Source organism: Artemia franciscana, chromosome 18 (genome assembly GCF_032884065.1).
Source record: "Artemia franciscana chromosome 18, ASM3288406v1, whole genome shotgun sequence".
Taxonomy (NCBI): Eukaryota; Metazoa; Arthropoda; class Branchiopoda; order Anostraca; family Artemiidae; genus Artemia; species Artemia franciscana.
In genome coordinates this window covers 24,070,556-24,092,632 of record NC_088880.1, presented here as the reverse complement: position 1 = coordinate 24,092,632, position 22,077 = coordinate 24,070,556, and the positions used below count along the sequence as shown (strand labels likewise).

The 22,077-nt window shown below is 35.5% G+C and overlaps 1 protein-coding gene across 1 annotated transcript in view; it reads left to right on the top strand.

Annotated features, from left to right (window-relative positions):
* The window catches only part of LOC136038787 (myotubularin-related protein 13-like), a gene marked incomplete in the record, with an annotated part of 128,046 nt that overhangs the window by 91,948 nt on the left and 14,021 nt on the right, over positions 1-22,077 (top strand). Inside the window, 5 exon segments of the mRNA XM_065722164.1 lie at positions 6,078-6,256; positions 10,375-10,522; positions 15,501-15,749; positions 19,857-20,004; positions 21,184-21,387. Of these exon segments, the coding sequence (XP_065578236.1) occupies positions 6,078-6,256; positions 10,375-10,522; positions 15,501-15,749; positions 19,857-20,004; positions 21,184-21,387 (928 nt within the window).

Here is a 22,077-nt window from a genome sequence, read left to right as displayed (position 1 = left end):
CCTTCTGGAGGCCTGGCCTGTATTTTTAAAAAATGTATTGATCTTTCGAACCCATCCCTTTTTTATTCGGATAAGCACATTCTTGGTGTTAGAGTAAATAGTACTGTGTTTGCTAATGTTTATCTTCCATATAAAAAATAATACAGTGGAGTCAATAAATAAATTTGCTATTACATGCAAGTCTTTAAAGTCCGTGATGAATCGTGTCAAGGAAAATAAACTTGATTTTATAGTTCTTGGTGACTTTAACGCGGATTTGGATGAACAAAGTTATCGATCCCGAGAAATATTGGAGTGTATGCCCCCTTACGTGATTCTGAAGAAAGATTTATCATACTCCTATATCCATCAATCTGGTAGTGTTTCTAATATTGATCATATAATCAGTTTGTCACAGCTAAAATGCTCAATTATTCATGTTGATATTGATATTGATGACATTGACCATCTATCGCTTTCATTCACTACTAAACTGAAACGTAACCTTTGCAATGTTGCCCCTATTGGGAATTCTGAATGGTTTAAATGTAGTAATTAGAAAAGAGCCTATATTGCTTTATATATATTGTCTTTGTCTACACTGCTTAATTGTATTCGTGTTCCTTATCATCTACTCCAATTGCAAGTAAAGGGTAGTAAGCGTGATCTTGATAGATATTATGATGATATAATTAGATGTATGAAAGAAGCTGAAAAAATTGCGGTTCCCCTGGAACGTATTCGTATAAAAACGCGGAAATTTATATGGGCTGCCGATCCTGAATTAAAGAATTTTAAAAATTTTGGCTTCGAATTTGGGTTGATTGTGGTAGACCTATAACGGGGTCTGTTGCGGATATAAAGCAGAAAACAAAGAATGATTATAAAAAGTACCTTAAATCCATTCGTTATAAGGGTATGGAATTTCCAGCCTCTAAAAAGGATTGGTCTAAATTGATCAATTTTGAGAAGCTGGATAAAAGTGATCTTTATAATAGTGATTCGATTTCTAGTTCAACTTGGTATGTTTACTATTCGGGAATTTTTTCCAAAATTAATTTTTTTGTGCAGTCACATTATTCTCGGTTACTTTCTAAAATTCTACCGCCTTCGCTTCATCAGGGCCATATTATTCCAGTGTCAATAATTGCTGTTGAAAATGCAATTAAGCAACTGAAGTCTTCATCCATTGATATTGATGGTATTAGTGTAAATAATATAAATCCAAAGTGTGTTGTTCTTTTATTTCATTTGCAGTTGTTGTTCCAAATGTGTTTAACATCTTCTCTGGTTCCGGATAGCTTTCTTTGTGGAAATGTCACCTCAATTCTAAAGCGGGGAAAACTCCCTTCTCAATGTTCATCTTATCGCCCTATAACCACTACGTGTAACTTGAGTAAAATCCTTGAATATATTTTAATTCCTCATTTAAATGAAAATATAAATTTCGGATCGAATCAATTTGGGTTTCAAGCTGGTATTGGTTGTCAACATGCACACCGTGTTCTTTCTTCCGCCCTTATGAATAGCATGGCTGAGGGGTCGCCACTTTATATGTGTACTTTGGACCTTTCTAAAGCTTTTGACAATGTAGTTCACAGTCAAGCTTTTTTTTCCCTTTTTAATAATGGTGTAAATCTTTCAGTCATTTTTCTTCTTCGTTTTTGGTATGAGAATTCTTTCCTTTGAATTAATAAATCTGGATCTCCGTTTGTCCGTTTATGTCGAGGTGTCAAGCAGGGAGGGGTTTTATCACCTAGTATATTCAAAATGTGCATTTCTGGTATTTTAGATGAAATTACATCAAATTATTTTATTGGACTCTCAGATGTTTCTTATCTTGCTTATGCAGATGACCTTTTACTTTTGTCTAAAAATAAGCAAGGTCTTTCGTTTATAGTCTCAAAAGTCTCACGTCTATTTTCTAATATTGGTCTTTCTCTTAATGTTGAGAAATGTGAATTTCTAGTTTTTAATGGTCCAACTTCCTCTAATGCTCCCTTAGCTTGTCGAGGTTTTTCAATACCCTTTGTTTCCACCTTTCGGTGGTTGGCTATTACTGTTACGAACTCAATTTCTTGCCTACGGCAGTGCACTGTTCGTGGTGCTCAAAAGAAAATTCAAATGGGCTATTCTAAGATGTTGCTAATCGAGGGAAGTATAATAGACGTGCACTCGGTAGACTATATGCTACATTTTGTGATCATTCTGTCCTTTATCTTTCTGGTCTTTATCCCCTCCTAAAGAAAAAAGATGTTAATCAGATTCGGATTTTTTATTTCAGATATTGTAAATTTTTACTTTATCTCCCCCCTTGGTATAGCAATAGGAAGATAATTCGTAAGATTGATGTTCCTGATATAAGTGCAAAGTTGGCCCTCATGTATGGTAGGTTGTCGGAATCAGCTTTCTATCGTTTATCGCCTCATCATCCTTTGGTCCGTCTGTCCGGTTAATCTCATTGTAGCGTAATGTTTTTTCTATTTGTAGTGTATTTTACTTGTAGTGTATTTCATTTTTTTTTCTTTTTGTTACTCCACATGTGCCATAACTTGTTATGATGTGGGTTTTAAATAAATTATTATTATTATCATTATAGCGATCGCAAATTCTGTCGGTCTGTCTACCTGTCTGTCGGTTCCGGTTTTGCTAGTTTAGGTACTTCCAGATAAGCTAGGACGATGAAATTTGGTAGGCGTATCAGGGACCAGACCAGATGAAATTGCAAATTATCTTTTCGCCGATTCGACCATCTGGGGAGGGAGTGGGGGGGGGGGGTTATTTCGGAAAAATTAGACAAATGAGGTATTTGGTATTTTAACTTACGAACGGGTGATCAGATCTTAATGAAATTTGATGCTTGGAAGGATATCGTGTTTCACAGCTCTTATTTTAAACGGATCCGGTGACATTGGGGGAAGTTGGAGGGGGGAAACCTAAAATTTTGGAAAACACTTAGAGTCGAGGAATCGAGATGAAACTTGGTGAGAAAAATAAGCACAAGTCCTGGATACGTGATTGACATAACCGGAACGGATCTGCTCTCTTTGGGGGAGTTGGGGGGAGGTTAATTCCGAAAAATTAGAAAAGATGAGGTATTTTTAAGTTACGAAGAAGTGATCGGATCTTAATGAAATTTCATTTGAATTTCATTTGAAATTTAATTTGAAATCCTGACCGGATCCAATGTCTTTGGGGGGTCAGAAATCTTGGAAATGGCTTAGAGTGGAGACATCAGGACGAAACTTGGTGGGGATAATAAGCACAAGTTTGAGAAACGTGACTGACATACATAACCGGACTGAATCTGCTCTCTTGGGGAGTTGGGGTAATTCGGAAAAAAATGAGATATTTGTAACGTACGAACGGGTGACCATATCTTAATGAAATTTGATATTTAGAAGGATCTTGTGCTTCAGAGCTCTTATTTTAAATCCCGACCAGATCCGGTGACATTGGGGGGAGTTGGAGGGGAAAACCGGAAATCTTGGAAAACGTGAAAATTGAGGTATCTTTATCTTATGAAGGGGTGATAGGATGTTAATGAAACTTGATGTATAGAAAGATCTTATGTCTCAGATGCTTCATTTTAAATTCAAATCGAATCTGGAGACATAGGGGGCTGGAGAGGGGAAACAGAAATCTTGGAAACCGGAAATCTTGTAAAACGCTTAGAGTGGAGAGATCGGGATAAAACTTGGTGGAATGAATAAGCAGAAGCTATAGATACGTAATTGTCATAATTGGAATGGATCCGTTCTCTTTTGGGGGAGCTGGGGGTGTTAATTTGGAAAAATTAGAAAAATTGAGGTATTTTAACTTAAGACGGGTTCCCGAATCTTAATGAGATTCGATATTTAGAAGGGACTCATGTCTCAGAGCTCTTATTTCAAATCCCGACCAGATCTGGTGATATTGGGGGGACAGTTGGAGGGGGAAACCGGAAATCATGGCAAACGCTTAGAGTGGAGAGATCGGGATGAAACTTGGTGGGTAGAATAAGCAAATGTCGTAGATACGTGATTGACGTACCCGGACTGGATTCGCTCTCTCTTGGGGAGCTAGGGGGTTGGGTTCAGTGTTTTGGCGAGTTAGGTGCTTCTGGACGTGGTAGGACGATGAAAATTGGTAGGTGTGTCAGGGAGCTGCACAAATTTACTTGATAAAGTCGTTTCTTCAGATTCTACCATCTGGGGGGCTGAAGGGAGAGGAAAAAATAGAAAAAATGAGGTATTTTTAACTTACGTGTGGGTCATCGGATCTTAATGCAATTTGATATTTAGAGGGACCTCGTGACTCAGAGCTCTTATTTAAATCCCGACCGGCATTAAGCCTCTGATTTTCCTTTTAAATCAATCTATTAACTCTTAGAATTTTACTAGAGCTCATGCCTTATGAGCTCTTGGCTCTTGGCTCTTGGCTCTTCCGGCCTCGTCACAAGTGCCATATGAACTCTTAGCTCTTGTGTTGTTTCTGGATAGATAAAGAGCCTTGCCTTCTTGAAACCTGATTGGCTGTAGAACATATTGTATGAATTTTTAAGCCAGTAGAATTAATGAATCGCTTCTGACTTGTCTGGTGTTCTTACAAGCAGTCCTCTTTCCCTGTGGTGTTTGCATAGAAAAGAATATTGATGTGGGAAGTTGACCATGGGCTATACAGTGGCGTGGGATTGGTTAAGAGAAAGTGTCTCTCTTCTTTTAATATTATTTGTGTTTTGTCTTTGCTATTTGTATGAAAGTAAAACATTGTTTCTTTGATTTCTTCTATAAACTAAAGTCAGCGCTTCGGTACCTGGGCTGGGCTTCTTTTGGTTGGAATTTGGGGCAGCAGCCTGCTAAATTTGCTAAAATTTGGCTCAAAAGAAATTCAAAGGTATCTAAAAACGATGACACGGAATAGGTTACATCATAGTTTGTCTATATGTGCAGGGCCCTCAGTGGGATCATTACGTGCTATAACCGAATATCTAGGAGAAAAAGAAGGGAGGAGTAGAGGCAGAAGAAAATAGGGGGTAAGATCTAGTTGAAAATATACTACAGCCCTCCCGTCCCTGAGAATCAAAAATATAAAGTCTTAAATATAAAACGTTTATTTTTGCTAAAAAGTATTGATGACTGATGTACCTTATACACAGGTAGATATTATGATGCCATCTAGTCTATTAATCCGTTTCCTTAAGAAACCGGAAGTAGCCAGCTGGTATCCCAAGGTTAGAAGCCTTTGTCTCCCAAAATAAGTAAGTTGACACCCCCAGTTTAGATCCAAAGAATCACCAACCCCGCGCATCGCTGGTTATTTGATTTGGAACCGAGGTCAGTTGCGTAGGTGTGTAAGCTCAGCTAGAGTCGATTCAGCTCTAAATGGATATTTGTAGAAACCTATGGAAGCTAAACAAAAAGGATGTGCAAAAGCACAGGATGGCTGGCCCCCCACTCGCCATTGCACTTCCCGTCTGAAGGGCCATTAAATGGAGCCCTGCTGGTAGGGACTATAAAGTCTAGTGCCGTATTTTCTACCTCTCTTTTTTCTTTTTCTTTTTTTTACTGACCTGGGGCAAGGAAGGTCCAATTTTAGTGATTAGCTTCTTTCTTCAAATGATCAAAAACTTTGTTTTATCCTCCTATTTGTAGCGTAATGAAAATAATTTTATTTTATATATTTAATTATTAAAAACCCGTCAAATCAACACAAAACAACACAAAAAAAATGAGATAAGAAACAAACTACAATAACTAAACTGACAGAGAAAATCAAAAAGGTATCCGAAAATGCGAAATAAAAAAAAAAATTACAAACAAAATCAAGGCTGTATCCAGGGGGGCTCAGGGTTTCAAAATTCTAAATTTTTGTCCGACTCGTAAAAACGTACCAAAAATGCATATAAATAAATTTGTGATGCGTTTTTTAAGCTGTTCGTTCTCCCCCACCCTCCGAAAAAAATCATGGATACACCCTTGAACAGAATCACTGAATCAGCAGATAGGGCTAGTCTGATAAATCGATTTTCCTACTGTACTTCGCTATTCGTCGAGCCAATGTTTACGAAAAGTGTTTTGTTGATGATTATAATCTCGCTAATACATAAATTATCATAGGTGCTTCGGCCATGTAGCAATATATCGAGTTTATACATTTGGAACTACTATTTTGAAGAGAATCTATCCCACGGGCCGTCCTATGATATTGAAGTGGCATCAGAAGATCGTCGAGCAATGGAAGAATTGGCTATGGAAGACTATGCCACGTCGTCGCAAAGACGTATTGTAACTGTTGGGTAAGATTGTCAATATTAATATTTCTCGTATAACTGGAAGGAGGATGAGAAAAATCATCAGCCCACGCCAGCCTGTATTTTCTTTTACGATTCAAACTTCAAAGATAATACTTAAAAGTTATGTCCCCTCTGAAGGAAGCTTATTATGTTAATAAAAAAAATAATAAGTCGCACCAAGCTCCTGCTGTATATCATAGTTTCTTGTCAGACAAAACACCCCCCCCCCTCCGATTGTCCTAGATATATTCTTAAATAATTGATTTTTGAGGTACTTTTGCATCTCGTGATGTCATCTTTATGAACCGGTCTCTTCAATTCTTTACCCGGTGAAAACCATCTCAATAAGTGAATTCAACAGATTTTTTTCGGTAAAAATATCCTTCATAAATGATCTGAAAATGCGGGGGTGAGTGGCGTGACTCCGTAAGCTTAGCCAGAGTCGACCCAGCTCTAAATGGGTACCTTGAGAAATCTGGGGAAGGTAAACAGGAAGGGTGTGCGAAAGCACGGGATATTTGGCCCCCAACCCCTCATTGTACTTCCTGGCTGAAGGGCTAAGAAACGGAGGTCAGCACCGCTGGTAGGGACTGTAAAGTCTAATGCCGTATTCTTTACCTTTTTACCTTTACTCCTTAATATATTATTTTTCCTTTAAATATTTCGTTGCTGTTAAACTCAGATCGTTTTACTTTATAAAATCAATTTGACGCTTATAATTATAAAGATAAAGTTTGAATATGAAAGAAAAAAAATGTTAGGAAGTGCTACATCTTTTTAGTTATAGTTTTTATGGGCTATTTTTGTGAATGTAAAAGTAGGTCACTCACTTAATTGTCTTGATTGTATGAAAGTAAAAAAAGGGGACTTTATTCTTTTGCATTTCAGAAACCAAATAAACGACAAAAATAATCGACAAAATAAACATTGAGCTAGGTTATATTTTGTAAACAAACCATTGACTTCGTGCATTCTGTCTACTGGATGAGAATATAGATTTGCTGGTATTTCCATAAAATGGAGGGGTCTTAAGGGGGCTGGATCTCTTAAAGGTGGCTACCTATAAAATATTTCGTAGGTCATCTTACCTATGTCTATCAAATGAGTCCCTGAAATGCGATCATGCAATGTGTTTCAATAAAAAATGTTTAAAAAAATAATAATAATTTTTTACTTTTGTAATAAAAAATGACAAAGGAATTGTTGAATTGAATTGAACTTATTGAATACCCGTCAAAATTAACAGAAATAATGACGGAGCAAAATAATAAATAGAAAAAAAAACTAAAGCAAAGGAAAATCATCAAACACAACAAAAGAAAGGAATCAACAAATAAACTAACATTACATACAAATAAACAATTCACTAATAAAACAAAACACCCGGTTACTTTAGGAGTAAAATTATTGCTGGTGGTTATGAAGCTTTGAATTATGATTACAAATTATGCTTGTCGTTTGGTACATATGGTTCTGTGATCCCGTAGTGTTTAATCAGTTTTGTGTTTTGAGTCCATGGGGCAAGGCGAAGTAGGTACTTGACAAACTTGAAATATTGATGCCTAATTTTTTTTCAATGTGAATAAAAATCTTCCAAAAGGTTGCGCAATAAAGAATATGGAGCAATGGTGTTATACAGAGTTGCGAATATTAAGGTGCTCTATTAAGTTGCTCTATTTAGTTAATGTGCTATTATATCAAGTTGTCCATTATATTTATTCTATTATATTAAGTTGCTCTATTATATTATATTAAGGGAATGTTAAGATGCTCTGGTTGCAATGGTGTTATACAGAGTTTCGAATATTAAGGTGTTCTATTAAGTTGCTCTATTATATTAAGGTGCTATTATATCAAGTTGTCCATTATATTTATTATATTATATTAAAGGAATATTAAGATGCTCTATTAAGGCGAAGCTTTGCTTTAATAAATGAACCATATGGAAATGCGGTGCTGAATATTAACTACTAGCAGCTGACGAGTATACTTAAAAAAAATGGGCCAATTCGGAGTCCCAGGTATATCATCTGCTCGACAGGTTTCACTTCAGAGCGTCCCAGACGGACTGAAGAGGATCAAGCCGAGTTTTTCAGTTGAAAAGCACTTTTTCAAATTTTTTAGGATTAAAATCAAGACCTATATCAGTGTACATGGCATTTAGCATTTCAAAGATATTGGAAATCCTCTCTAAGGACCGGCTGATATTCAGAATGTCACAAGCATAAGAAATAAGGGAAATGTTAAGACCAAGCAGGACACACGATGAGGGATACTGTGCTTAAGGATCTAGGTCGTAATTATTGGAAATTGCTGGGGAAGAGATAGCTCTCTGTCTGGCCTATTTGCAAACATCAACAAGTTCGTCACACGCTACGGAAGGGCTACATTTGTCAGGACGTAACTTATGACGAATTTTTAGCTTCTAGTACATGTTCGCAAAGCATTAATGACGGACATATTCACTCCTCGTTTATCTTCAATCAAAAGCATGACAGCATCCATTAGTGATTCAAATGCCCGACGGACATCATGTCCGCCCAAAACAAGCGTTTCACTGCTATCATTTGCATTGACTAAGACATTCGCTACCGCTGTAAGAGCATCAGAACACCCTAGACCTTGCTGGAAACTGAACTGGTGCGGAGGGAAATAACAATTATGCTTCAGTTTTTTTCGACAAATAACAGCTCAAAAAGCGTGCAGGGGGTAGTCGATGCAGTTATCGGGCGGAACGAAGAATACTGAGTAGTTGACTTTCCTTTGTTGGGAATAGGTGTCAAGTCACAATGCAGGAAGATGATGGAACAACTCCTTGTGTGAAAATCATCTAAATTTAAAGAGCATGATGGTATCGAAGCTGTATTTCTCCATTCTTCAGATGCATAGCGATCACGCAGGAAGTTTTCAGCTTTAGGTGCTTAACACTACCCTCATGGTAGATAGGGAAGCCATAAAATCAGTAGGTGATCTCTGTGTCAAAAATTGTCAAGCTGCCCTTCATAATTCTTTTCCAGATTGTCAGATCTAGGGCAGAGAACCTAGCTGTATAATGGGTTAATCATTCAGACAGCGGAGTATTCCTTCTAAGTTAGTGTTGTTGGAAGGGACTGCTGAGCCAGGAATTATTTTCCACAGTAAATTTGGGTCGTTTTTAATTTTATCAGATGACTCATTGATTATGTCTTTCTATGCTGAGAAAGGGCTTCTTTTTGGGGCTGGGATTCCCAGGGAGGGTTCTAAATCTTTTTTAACGAAGTTATCCCAAGATTTTTCTAACAGTTTTTCCTTCCACCAAAGAAGAAGGCTCTGCTAATGGCTCCTGGAATATACAGTCCTTCAAGAGGCTTCATTATGTGGTTACTTGATACTTGAGTACTTGAGTCGTCTTTTCTTGGCCGTGGTAGAAATGGCTTGCACTAGTCTTCATACTTGTTAATGATTCGCTAGCGATGCAAAAATCATTGTAGTTTTTTGTGGTTTTTTCTTTGCCCTGTTTTGGCATACTTATTAAATATACTTTATTTTTGCGCCGAAGAAGAGGGGCGGTCGTCCTTTCGAAATATTTGTTTTGTGTTTTTTTTAATATTTTCGTTTGGCCTTAAAACCCCCATTTTTGATCTTTCTTCTTTATATTATGGCAGGCTAACATGGTTTAAGAAATTATCTTTGTTATCAATTTATTATTATTGTTATTAATTTCTTATTGTTATTATTAATGCTCTAGCTACTGAAAGTGACGGTAATTTAGGGTAAAAAGGGGCTTTTGCATCTCATAGTTGGCATTAATGTGAAGAGACTATAGTGTATCTACTAGGGATAATAACAGTAATAATATACTTATAATTAATAATATTAATTATAATCAGTAATTTGTTTCGTCATATAACTCATAATATAAATTGTATAAATAATGTAGCTTATAATCAATAATTAATACTTTAGAGTTTCTCATCTCTTTGCCTTGTAAGTCTTTTAAAGGGAAGAACTAAGGATTTTTTCCTTAAGGATTGTTTGCTTATTACTAATTTTTACTGATTACAGAGTTTGAACTTATGTTTTTTTTTTTTTTTATGTTCCTGTTTCCTCTGCCAATTCAAGACGTAAATTTTCTTTTACAGGTATGATAGTGTGGAATTTGTTATACCGGATGCTTTTACTTACTTGCACAGTGAGATTACTAAATTAGAGCAAGAACTTGGCCATTTGCCAATGAAGTGGAAACAGTTGTGGGATAAGCTAGACTACTTACCCTTGGATGCCATTTCCGTAAGAAAAATGCTTGATTTAAATATTTCATTTCTCACTCTAGGTATTCCTAATTTTAATATTGAGTTTTAATATATTTTGAGAACTTTATGTGCAAAATTAATGGGTGTATATAAGTTTTACAGCCTTTGCAGGATTAAAAAGATAATATTTGAAAGCATGTCATGGCAGAATTTTTGCTTTTACTGAAATTCAAACAGCGTGAGGCTGAATGATTAGGCGTCATTTTTATGTGGAGTAAATACGACTACTATAGATTGTCTTTGAGCAAGGCTGTATTCAAAGACGGGGGGGGGGGGTTCAGGACGTTTATTCCCCCTCCCTGAAATTTTTGTTAAACTCGTTAAAACGTAACAAAAATGCGAATAAATAAATTTTTAATGTGTTTTTTAAAAGTTTTCTGGTAACCCCTAGGTAGTTTCTTGGTAACTCCGAACAAAAATACCGTATACGCCTTTGGCTATATGTACTAATTTTTCTGTGTCCTAATAATGACCAGACTGAACTACCTTTAGCATATCAAATATACATTTTGTAATTAGCACAGTAACTCTAATGGTAACTCTGTTAACCGCTCTGGTAACCGGTAACTCTTTCAGTATTCACGTCTCGTAGTAATAAAATTTCATTTTCATGTCACTATAAAAATTTCATTTTCTTCACTTTTCAGATTTTAGTAATTTAAAACTATTTGGTGCATTATTTAGGGACGATTCAAATATATCCAAAATACGTTTTTTATCATTTTCTTTCTCACTGGGCCTGTCCGTAGGCTTGCAAATACATCGTTTGATCAGCACGATGAAACTTTTTCAGAACGCATATTATGCATGACTTTTGTTTTGTACGCGAAGACTACAGGCTATAACGCTCTCATTAGAATACATTGGGACTTGCTATGGCGCTCTCATGAGAAGAATTTGGGAAATGCTGTGGCGCTCTCTTTAGAATACGTTGGGATATGCTGTGGCGTTCTCTTTAGAATACGTTGGGACATGCTGTGGCGCTCTTTCTTAGAATACGTTGGGACATGCTGTGGTGCTCTCTTTAGAATACGTTGGGACTTGCTATGGCCCTCTCATGAGAATAATTTGGGACATGCTGTGGCGTTCTCTTTAGAATACGTTGGGATATGCTGTGGCGTTCTCTTTAGAATACGTTGGGACATGCTGTGGCTCTCTCTTTAGCGTACGTTGGGACTTGCTGTGGTGCTCTCATGACAATAATTTGGGACATGCTGTGGCGTTCTCTTTAGGATACGTTGGGATATGCTGTGGCGTTCTCTTTAGAATACGTTGGGACATGCTGTGGCGCTCTCTTTAGAATACCTTTGGACTGTTTAGTGTATACTGAGTAGAGTTATAACACCCTTGCTCGATAACAACTATTATGGGAATCCTGGGCCCTCACCTTATACCAGTTATCTAAGAATATATTAATTTAGATAGAAAAACACATCCTACTGACGTATAATTACATTTCGCCTTTGTTTTGCCGTAGCTTGGTAACAGTAGACATTCATTTAACGTTTTGAAATAACCACTATTTAACTGAATTCTTCTTCTTCTTCTTTGGATTGCTGTGGAAATGCTTTCAAGTTATCCCACCACTGGAATCAAATCCCGGGACATAACTTAATTCACTCATGAATTTATTAACCTGCTTTATCATAATCCAAGTCTTAGGGTAATCTCAAGAGATATGTCGCCCATGGTTTTGTTTTTTTTTTCGTTTTTTTTTATCTTCTAGCTTCATCATATAGTTACTTTCACCCTTCGGATGGATCATTATAGCATCTAGTATATACCCAATGGTAGCTTTCCAGCCAGATGGCCCGTTGCTATTGGCTTCCGGATCGTCGGTCATTTTTTGTGCCAGCGATGTCAGCATTTTCAGAAACCGCAATGTGACAGTCCTCATTGTTTTTTCCACAAGGATTTCCAAGTCAAACGAAGATCCTTGTTTTGAGCCTTCATTGAGAGAATTAACTAAATAAGGGAACTTTTGGAAATTGTCCTGAATTATTAACTGTTTATATTTAAAAAATTATTAAGATTGCAGGATGACTTTCATGAATCAAAATCCAGTTAGTACATTTTCCATATGGGGTTTGTTTTCTGCTAAATTTGCGTTTAAAAGTTTAAATTGTAGTGTGAGGGTCTAAAAACAAAATATGTTATTTAAACTGCATTTCTCAACAGAATAAATTTCTGGTACTTGACTGGGTGATATTTTGACTATATTTTGTACCAAAAGACTTCTTAGCTCGCTAATCGCAAATAGAATGTTATTTTGCAATGTAAAAGTCAAAAATCAGATTGTGGTCAGTACAAAAATGATGTTTTGTTTTCATTGGAGTTGATGATTAGGGATTCTGAAGTCACTAATTAGTAGTATAAGGATGAAATTTTTTTTTTTTTTTTTTTTTTAATCAAAGTACAGTTTACAGTATGCAGGACAACTCGGAAGACAACTCTCTTCTAAGTTCTAGCTGAGTTAATATGGAAAGGTTTTATTTTTCAAATTGTTGATTACAAATCTGAGGCTGATCTTGCAATGTAGAAGTCAGAATCAACGCATTTACATACGACAAATTGTTTCGGATGTTCATTATAGTTGGAATTGAAAAGTTTCAAGTCATTAATTATAGGTTACTTATTATTTATAGGTTATAATTATAGGTTACTTATTAAGTCATTAATTATAGGTTACTTATTATTATTTTAATTATTAATTATGAGCCGACCTAAAAAGGCATTGTATCTCCCTCTCATATTTTCATCCAGTCTCATGAGATAGAGTGCGTGGTCGTAGAGAGTTGAAAGGGGATTAAGTAATGTTTGAAATGTAGTCCCTCTTTTAAGGAACGAAATCACTTTCCGTCGGGTGCTCCTTGGCTCATATGGGACGGACGAAGTTTCAAGGTAGCCATTATAATCAAAATGGCAGCCATTACATTTTGTACTAAATTTCGGAAATTGTCTGTTTCAGGACTTTATACATTTTAGTGATACGTTCAAAGGAGGAGGTCAGGTTGCAACTTAATGAAAAGATAATTGTGCAAGGACGTTTAGTTTTCTAATAGTGAACCATCTGGACACACAGATCCGAGTCCCCCTCCCTCTTTCAACTTTGTACATATGCTCTATTGACTCTTTATTATTCAGGAGCCTTAGGGAGCGATCCCTTTACATATTGTTCTATCCTTATATCAGTACATTCAAAGCAATCAGTTTAGTTTCACTAGATTTTTTCCTTTTCTATCTATGGAAAAGCAATTGGCAAAAAAAAACAACTTTCATTCTAAGATTATCTTTTTGGTTTCAGAATAGAGCAAATGACATTGCATTTTTAAGTAGTGCTCTGGCCACTCCCCACACTTATATGGGGTAATATATGTATGTTTTGAGTCTGAATTAATTTTTCATTGAATCTTCTGATTAATTTAAGTTTTAAATTAGCTCTTCACTTTTCTTGTGGTCACTTGGTTTATTAATTGAAATAAATCAAAAACTATAATAGGTTTTTTCAAATAAAGAATGACTTTAAAAACCAGTTTGAACAACAATTATCCCATATATGAAGGTGGCTGCCGCCCTCCTAAGCCCCGCACTCTTCACGCCAAAATTACAGAATTTTATAGACACTAATTATTCTTTCAATCAAGTAAAATTTAAGCTCTAATGTGGAGAGTAGTGGGTGTGATGCCAGCTATCCTGGTCTATTGTTTTATTTCCATTCATTTTGAGTTTTAACTCTGCTTGGCATTTTCATTTCAGAAAACTCTTTGTTTTATTTGATTCTTGTTCGTTTTTAACATCTTATGCAGGGTTTTCTTAACTATGAGGGAGTTCACAACTTCCTTAACCCCCTCTAAAAGCCTATATTTAACGCTCTGTAAGTAATCCTTTAAAAATGAAAATCACCCCCGCAAAACGGCATACTTTTAACTATAATTTGTGTATGGGCGGGGAGGGGGTTTTAAATGAACTTTTGATTTTAGACAATGTTATCTAGATAGTTCTTGGGAAAGGGGGAGGTGAAACATTGCTTCTAGGGGGATTCCTCATCCCCTATTACCTTTGTGTAGGTAAGCGTGTGAATCTGATTTTTTATTTGAAATAAAAGCATATTTGCAATTAGAGCAGTGCTATCGTTCCATCAGCTGCCATTCTGCACCCTTGGTTTAAAAATCTTCTTTGAAATGAAGGGATGTCCAGGGATAACTCCCTCTTCATGTGGTCTGAAGGACTTTTCGCTCTCTTTCTTTCTGACTTCACTGAAAAGGTTCGGCACATAAATTTGTAGAATGTATTTGAATCGAGATATACGTGTATTATTCAGCCTAAATGATGAATCAGACTCATTCAAGGAAGAAAGACATTCAAGATTTAGAAAGGAAACGGGGAAGAAGAAAGGAATGTCGAAATGTGTAGTAACAGGAAAGGGTCATCAACATAGAAGCCCGCCGGAGAACCTGTCAGCCACTAGTTATTGACCCTTTAAAACCTAAGAGATGGACTTACCTTGGCTAACTTTCGTGTGCCAGAGAATAAATTTCTAAATACAGCATATTAATGGTGCCCCAGGGGGAGGTGCATAAGACGTTGACCAAGATACACCTTACAACGGAAGTATGACCGGGACTTGAGAAGTGGGGAGCAGTCTGTTCAGCCACAGTGGGAGGACATCCATGCTGCAACTCTGCTCCGAGTTGTCTGTGAGGTTTTGTAGACACTATTCCTGACCCTGGAGGGTCTAAGGTAAGAAATGTCAATTAAATATAATTAGAATTATACCTTGTGAAGTTACAAATATCATATAAAAGTATTTCATTCATCCTTAAGTAGATTCTTGTTTTGTCGATACAATGGTATAAAAGTCATTTGCCTCGCAATTAGTTTTTGGTCCGACCTTAAAGCGTGGGCACCAAAAAATACTTGTATCTTTCCATTATTTCATTCTTTATTTTTCACAGCATGCCAACTGTGTTTCGGCAGCCGCTGCAAGAACACACGCAAGAACCCTGCACAAGCAAACAACTGCAGGGCTCATTATACGATCCAAAAGAGGCGTGGCCGCCTCCAGTCTTGGACCAGCCGTTGGCCAAGGAAACATAGAAGCCGGTGTTCCTGTTTATTCTCAACCCCATCGATTCGAAAAATGTAACTATACAACACCAAGTCATTGTGATCTTTGTTCACACATTCTTTGGGGCATTGTTAAGGTATGTTTCTTGTTGATTAGGCATAGCCCTCATAAATTATAGTCCTATAGATTCAAGAAATATTACTATACAACACAAAGTCAATGTAATCTTTGTTCACATATTCTTTGGGTCGTTGTTAAGGTATGTTTTTCTTTATTCTGTGCAGCCCCAACGATTCGATAAATATAACTATGCATTAAAAAGTCACTGTGCAACACCAAATCACTGTGATCTTGGTTCACACATTCTTTGGGGGCATTGTTAAGGTATGTTTCGTGTTTGTTCTGTATGGCCATCACAGCCCCCATAGATTATGGCCCCATAGATACGAGAAATTTAACCACGCAATATCAATTTATAGTGATCTTTCTTTACATATTCTTTGAAGCATTTTTAAGGTATGTTTCTTGTTAATTCTGTATAGCCCTATAGAGTACAGCCCCGCAGGCTCGAGAAATGTAATGATGTTTCTTGTTTTGTTTTTTTCTGGTTTTGCGACTGTTTTATGTCCTTATTCGATGTTTTTTAAGCAGATATGATGAATAAGTATCCTCAAGACTCCTTTGCGAGCTTGATCGGTTGTGCGGCATCTTTCATTTGAGCCCATGGCGGAATATTCAAAGAAAGAATTTATTTCTGTAAGTTACTTAGAAAGTGGATTGCAAAAACGGATGAAAATAAATATTCCTCTTTTTTATGCTACGGATATAATAACATACTATATATATATATATATATATATATATATATATATATATATATATATATATATATATATATATATATATATATATGCCTATATATATATATATATATATATATATATATATATATATGTATATATATATATATACTACTATTCTCCGGTGTGAAAAACGATCTAGACAGGTCACGACTTTAGGAAAATTCTTTTTCCCTCCAGCTTCCTTGCTATTTTTTATAAATTGGCTGCTGACTGAAACTAGAGATTCCTGTAGGTTAACGCCTTTGTCACAAGTAAGAGGAGATCCAAAACGCAATTTTTTCTTGTTGACAAATTATTTGATTCCCAGTTTTTAGATAAGTACTTTCACGTTTGATAAATGCGAAGTGAGTTCTGGATTCTTAATGGCTTTACATGAAATGGTTGGCAAAGCTGCCGAAAAAAAAAATACTTAATAATATATTATTCACATAATAAAGTGTATACCAGGGAATCGATCCTCACTCTGTGGCTATTGTTCCTTTAATAAGATTGTTTGTAATAAGATAATTGGTCTTTTTCTGATGGGAAAAAAAACAATCTAGATAGGTCACGACTAGACAGGTGATAAAATTCGTTTAGGGCCTCATTTAATTTTGGAAAAAACATTTACATGTGAATGACGACACAAATACCCAAATGTCCAGTAAACTATTGGTTTTACTTTCTACAGCACATAAAATTAAATGAAATTAAAGTTTTTTTGCAAATGAGATTAGAAAAAATGTCTGTCTTGTCACTAAAGGAAGCTCGATCCCACGGCACTGTTAGAACTATCAGCAATGGTTATTGAAATGACTTTGTAACTCGTTTTTTTCTCAAAACGAAATTACATTTCTTGCCCTGGAATTGGGCATAACAAGGGCCTTTTCACTCCGACCAGAGGCTTCACCGGAACTTTATCTGGTAAATGCGAAGGTAATAGTCAATGACAAAAGTGTTTTTGGTTCTCAGGATCGGAAAGCATTTTCTCTATAACAGATTTAAGAAGGAACATAAAATTTGTCTTGTTCATAAGCTAAAATGATGTGAAAAATACATATTCATACGTATTACGAAAATGCGTGTTTCTCTAATAAAAACCTAGGCAATAAACTTGTATTTAAGTTATTGCTAAATGATGATCTCTACATCAATAACACTATGTACTCTAGTATCTAGCATCGATCCTGCCAGTCTTCGATTTAAAATAAAATAATCGGTATGGTTGGCCGTCTTATCATCATATGAGTATGATACTTTGTTAAATTATCGGCTATTTTATGACCAAGCACTATTTATTACAACTTGATTGTTATAACTACAGTTTTACAGCAGTCTATAATCGTGGCTATTTCTTTCTACAACAATTTTTTCTTGGCTATGATAAAATCTATCCTATTCCTTCCAACCCAAGCATTAAAATCCCCAATTTAAAATTCATATTTTTGCAAAGGATCTTGTCTATTTGTTTCTGTAACTGCTATTAAAATTCATCCGAGTCCCTATTCTCCGTAAGTCGGTTCCGAAGTGGCTTTCTTTCTTTCTTTTTTCTTATTATAGTGAATTCAAATGATGGTATGTGTATATGTTTTTTATCAGTTCATTCCACGCCAATTGTTTGGTTTTGGGTGAATTATACTGATTTTTGTATGTAGATTGCTGTTGTTGTTGTTAAATAAATATATTATCATCATCATATACTACTATGACTGATACCTTACAATTTTTAGTGGTAAAATGACCAACTAAAATTTTATTGTTAATATTTCCCCAGCCTAAGCAAGACTTGGAAGCATCCTTATTCATCACGAGAACTACTACCTATGCACCCTTCCTCCCTAATTAAATAATTCTATATCACGTAATTTCGTGTTTCCTACTCCTGGAAGATGAAATTTTTAAACCTGTTACAAGTCAAGGTCAAAACGCTTGAATGCCCGGTCAAAATGTCATACCATAGTTATTTTTTAAGGTTTTACGTTCCAAGTGCACATAATATTGACCTACCAGTGATAGTTTTGCCGGTAAAATATCACACTAATAATTCATATTGTCTAGGGCCAATTTAGCTCATTAATTAATATTTAAGAAATAGTTTTAGTTGATGATAATTATATTATAAGATCTTTAATATTGCCTGAATCATGAAGCAGATATTAAGATACCATATTAATGACTCCTGTGCTACTGATTTAAGTTTTTTGGCTCCCCAACTCATCCTCCTTAATAAATTGCCATAGTTTTAAATTACCTGGTATGGTCGAGCTACTATGCAACAGACTATTTGCTCCTTCTTTCTCATTTTCTAAAAGCATTTTATGGCACAATATTTTTGCTAGAATGTTAGGCTAGAATTGTGCAACTATAAGATATCATAAAATCAAAAGCCCCAAAAGGCTGAATTTGAATTTTGAAGTCATAATAAAATAAAACAAGCAAAAATATCATAAAAAAAACAAGAAAACTAACAAACTGACAGACAATACCAAAGCAACAATAATAGAATGAAAAATCTTTCTTATGTCAAAGTAATTAAAATGAGTTTCCAGGTTAAGTTAAAAAGGTAAACTAAAAGAATTAGGTAATATATACATTTGTAAAAGACATTTATAGGGACATATAAAAAGGGGAGGGACAAAACAAGCGAACAAAATACAAAACTTGGGCAACTCCAGTACCAAATAAAAACAGAGAAAAACTAGCGGGTTTTTTTTTTGGTAATGAAGGGGACAAAGGTTTTTTCATAACTGGAGGTAAAACAATTAATGCAGGACAAGATAGGAACGAGTACGGAGACAGTCTGGGGTGGGCGGAATCTGGGTGGGAGTGTCTTTTGGGGGAAATATTTTCCGTGCGAGGGTTTGCTATTGCTTTTTTTTCGCAAAACCGAGAAACAACGTACTCTCCTGCGCTTAAGCGATTCCAATGTGACTTTTATAGAAGAAAAGAATATGGAACCTTTAAAAAATACACGCAGGGCTCTTTTTTGAATACATTAGATTTTACTAATTCTTTACGGGAGATGCCGGGGTGCCACACTGGACAAGCATATTAAAGATGCCGGTGGACAAAGGAAGTATAAATCCTTAAATAATGGGAAGGGAGGCACTAAATTTATTTAGGAGCTTAAAGAGGGAAATAGACGCATTAGCTCTATGGATAATATTTTTAACATGGATATCCCACGTTGAATTAGAAGAAATTGTGACACCAAGTAATCTAAAGCATGACACTGAAATTTCTGGAGGGATATGGTTGACAAAACGGGGTGTGATTTTAAGAAAACATATGGTCATTATCGTTTATTTAGAGGGTTTACTCTCATATGTAAGTTCGATGCGTCGTCTGCAATTTGATAGTTTACTTTTTTATAAGTATGACCTTTGCTGTCTTCCTTGTAGGGATTAAAATGTGCCGATTGTGGTAGGAACTATCACGATAAATGTGCTGAAAGTGCCCCTCGGACGTGTCCACGTTATCGTGCAGATGGAATGCAGCCGTCACCTGTAGGACAAAGAGCTAATTCTACCACCGCGGTCAGTATTTCAGGTACGATGCAAATTTATTTAGTTATTGGTTATCAACAAAAACCATACAGTGCTTGTCGGGGCAAAAATAAACACGGTGGTAACTGAAATGATGGCAATAAACAAATAAAACTCATGGGAAATGCCTCTATGTCTCTAAGAAAATCCATTTCTGCAATGGGTGGAATGGTTTGTTTACAACTTGAATGTTAGCAGACTTTCTGAACGGGGGGGGGTCGTAGCTGTTGGGCCCTATTAACAACATCTTAAACCTTTATGGGTTGCTGAAGCTTTCTTTTCAAATATTGTTTTTGATTTGTCATCTGCCCCGAGACAAAATTTTCTTAGTTCTTGCTCAGCAATCATAGGCAGCAAAATAGCGCTGCCTAAGTAAAGAGTGATGAGCGCACAATATATTATTATTATTTTTTCTTAAGATATGATAATATTTACTTAGTCTCCAGTCTTAGTGAAGAGTCTCCATTCATCTCTTAGGTGAATACTGGCTTTGTTGGTGAATGGAATTTAGTTTTAATTAATAAATAAATATAACCACATTCAGGGTCGTATCCAGTACAAAAACACTTTAAAAAGCCTCATATTTTTTGTGTATTTTCGTTATGTTTGTATGAGTCGGACATACATTTGGGGGGGAGGGGTCAAACCCCCTAAAACCCGCCCTGGATACGGTCTTGTCCACAGTTTAGGTTTTCATAGACATGTTTTTTTCTCGGCATGGTAGTTTAAGATAAATAAAATCAGCGATAGAATTACAAAATTATATTTGAAGCTTTCATTCTCAAGCTCTTAATCATATCTTGAGCATCATTGATTGATTATGAGTAAAAACACTGAATTAGTTTGAAGTTCAAAATTAAAGAGCCGTTGGAATTAGCTAGGATTAAGAGGGAAATTTTTTATTACAAGTCTGAAAATTTTCTTTTTATGTACAACCTTCTCCCTTTTTTCAGAATTTGATTAAGTTTGATTTTTTGCTGTTGTGTTTTCTTACGTATTTATTCAGTTGTGTTATTAAGTCTATTTTACATCAATGCTTTGTTTCATTTGTTGAAGCATTTCGTTTTTCTTTTGTAATTTCATGTATGTGTGTTGTATACTGCTCAATTTTGAAAGAAAAAGGTACATAAATTATTGATTTTCAGTTGTGAATATGAGTCATATCAGCATTTGATTATTTCAGGCTCAAATAGTGCGGCTGTTGGAAACCAAGAATTTCCAAATTTTGTGAGTGGTACAGCAGAGAATCGAACTCATGAAGGCTATCTCTACAAAAGAGGAGCATTACTCAAAGCCTGGAAGTTACGATGGTTCGTTCTAGACTCTACTATGCACCAACTACGGTATTACGATGCCCAGTCTGACGTACAGTATAAAGGTTTTATCGGTAAGCCAATCTAATATTGATGAGTGGCCCAAGTTTCTAGTTATCTCAGCGTTATTGAATCGAAGGGAGTTAGACCCATGTCCCGTCTTCCCGTGACGACTGGGCTTGCTGATGCACTGACGGTTTTTATTGAATTCCATCATAGCAGGAGTACATAAGAACTAAATTTTCTTGCCCTCGTGTAAACATTTTTATAATCTAGGACAAAACTGTGATGCACAAAATGAACAGATTACGAGGATATATGATACAAACAATTTTTCGTGTTTGGATACAAACGTGTCCCTAAATTGTGGTACAAAATACCAAAGTAGGATCTGAACACATTTGTAAATCTTAGAAACAGAAAAACAGCTTATTTTTATTATTTTTAAATTGATTAACTAGATATTTCAATTAATTAATATTTCAATGTTTTAATGAATACTTAATAATAATTTTTATTTAATAATGATAATATTTAATAGCATTTAAATTATTTTAATTAATCTCTTAATAAATGTTTAAATGATTAATTGATTATTATTGATTGAATATTTCGCAAATGAAATAATTTTAAAAACTTAATAAAATAAATTAATGTTAATAGACAAAAAATTGTTTAAAGTTACTGGCGAAACGGACAGATAACTGGTAAAATGTCGGATAAACATATCGTTTATCGGCATTTAATTGCCTTCTTTATTTTTG